Consider the following 2,110-nt stretch of genomic DNA (forward strand, 5'->3'; position numbering starts at 1 on the left):
GTGTCTCTAGGTTAGTTAACACAGTCTCCCTGGGGACTCGACCCCTCTGTGCCGCGATAGCTTGTTTGATAAGATGCAGGAAGCATTCTTTCTGATTTTCCAAATCAACTGAAGCCTAGTCTGCGATCACACCACTGGTAACGGACGAAGGCTGGGATTTGAACTTGGTTCTCTTTATAGCTGAGCTCCCTTGCTTATCGTCAAAGCCTCTCTTCTGATTCTGGATTCACTCCAGCAGTCCTTGATGATGTGGGGGGCTGAAGACCGTGGAGGGGTGACAGTGTCTCTGCTGTCAAGGTGCCTTTTGGAGACCTATCAGAGAACTTGGGTCCCTGGCACCTGTGTGGTGCTTACGTCTGTGATGCTGATAGCAAGTCGTTTTTGTCTGCAGCTCGGCAAGTCTGTGGTAGCCAAAGTGAGAATCCCAGAAGGCACCGTGTTAACCCTGGACATGCTCACCGTGAAGGTGGGTGAGCCGAAAGGCTATCCTCCTGAAGATATCTTTCACCTGGTGGGCAAGAAGATTCTAGTCACTGTCGAAGAAGATGACACTATCTTGGAAGAATCGGTAGAAAATCATGGCAAGAAGAAAAAAATGTAAAATAAAGTGCCATTCTCTGAGTTATGAGCTGCCTTTTTGGTAGTGTGGAGGGCATTGGGGGGTGGGGGGTGGAATGGGATGGTTTCCTCCAAAGGGCTGACTTTCCTTCACCAGCCCACTCCCTGGACAGCAGCTGCCCCTGCGCAAGACTGCTGGAAGGGTACACAGAGCCACCAGCAGGGGAGGCAGGAAAAGCAGAGAGACAGGAGTGGCATCCCTGCCTTCTTTCAAGAAATACTGAAGGCCTACTGTGCACCAGGCACTGCTGGGGGTACAGAGCGGGGCAGGGAACACCCGAATCCTAGTCCTTTAGCAGCTTCTGTTCAGATGGGGGGCCAACGCACGATGCGTCATGAGCATGGTAAGTGAGGGGACCGACCACACACAATGCTGCCAGGTGCTGTGTGCATAGCGACCAACAGCAGAAGGCGGTGGGGATGGTGGGCTTGGGGTTTGCCAGGGAGTGCTGAAACCATCCCCTGCACCATCTACCCGATTTTATGTCGCATGCTCTGGAGTCCCAAGGCCAGCTCCCAGAGGCCGCACACTCTTGGTTTTGCTTCCTTGAGCCACCACCGCACACCTTTTACAGCACTCCGTGACAGTCTCCCTTTGCTCTTGTAAACCAGTCCTGAGATTAATGCTTGTCACATGCCTGTTTTGCCTTCTTTACTGTGCTTCATCTTCTCTTCAAATGCATGTAATTAGCCTTTTGAGGTGTACTTGTAAGTAAAAGATACCTCCTGTTTTCCGCTCCCCACCCCCCGCCCCACTGGTAGATTCCAAAATGATTTCTGGAAAGGTATGAGTGTTTTCCAGTGGGGTGGGGTGGGAGGGGGTCCTGCGTTGTACACTGTCCTCAAGAATACAGTATCTGGGGCCTACCTATGACAACCCCCATCATCATGGACAACTTGCCCTTTCAGAAGAGCAGAAAGGAGGTGGACCCAAGTATCCCTCCTTACCTGTGTTTGGCAGGAAGTAGCCAGAATGACCAACATCCATTCCGAATGATTTGGGTCCATATACCTTGAGTCGGATATGATAGGTAGGCAGGGATGCTTAGGGAAAAGGAGTTGTCCCCCCAAAGGCCCACCCACCAATCAGCTAGCCATGCCCATGAATAAGCGTCCTTAAGAGATCAGGCACACTTTAGAAGGGGAAGAGACATGTGCAGTCAGGATGTCTCAGGCACACTTATGCACCTCTCACCCCCCCAAACACACGCACTGAGCTTGGGGCGTGCAACGTAAGGACTAGCTACATCACATGCACACTTAAGGACATCCACCGAGAATTCACGCTGCAACAGGGCCTCCGAGTGGGTGTGGAGGGAGGCAGATAGGTGAAACCACAGCCCCAGGTCTTTTTGGTTCCACCTCCCCGTTTCCTTTTAAGATCACTCTGTCGGGGCTCGTACAACTCTGATCACAATCCATCCATCCATCCATTGTGTCAAGCACATTTGTACATTTGTTGCCATCATCATTCTTAAAATATTTGCTTTTT

General features: G+C 51.3%; 1 protein-coding gene across 1 annotated transcript in view; it reads left to right on the forward strand.

Annotated features, from left to right (window-relative positions):
- The window catches only part of NANS (N-acetylneuraminate synthase), a 19,675-nt gene extending 19,054 nt beyond the window's left edge, over positions 1 to 621 (forward strand). Inside the window, exon 6 of the mRNA XM_004710989.2 lies at positions 392 to 621. Coding sequence (XP_004711046.1) covers positions 392 to 601 — 210 coding nt within the window. The 3' untranslated portion in view covers positions 602 to 621. The remainder of the gene's footprint in view (positions 1 to 391) is intronic.
- Positions 622 to 2,110: the final 1,489 nt, after the last annotated feature.

The sequence above is a fragment of the Echinops telfairi genome, unplaced genomic scaffold (genome assembly GCF_000313985.2).
Source record: "Echinops telfairi isolate 266 unplaced genomic scaffold, ASM31398v2 ScPeMD7_7410;HRSCAF=8448, whole genome shotgun sequence".
NCBI classification, from domain to species: domain Eukaryota; kingdom Metazoa; phylum Chordata; class Mammalia; order Afrosoricida; family Tenrecidae; genus Echinops; species Echinops telfairi.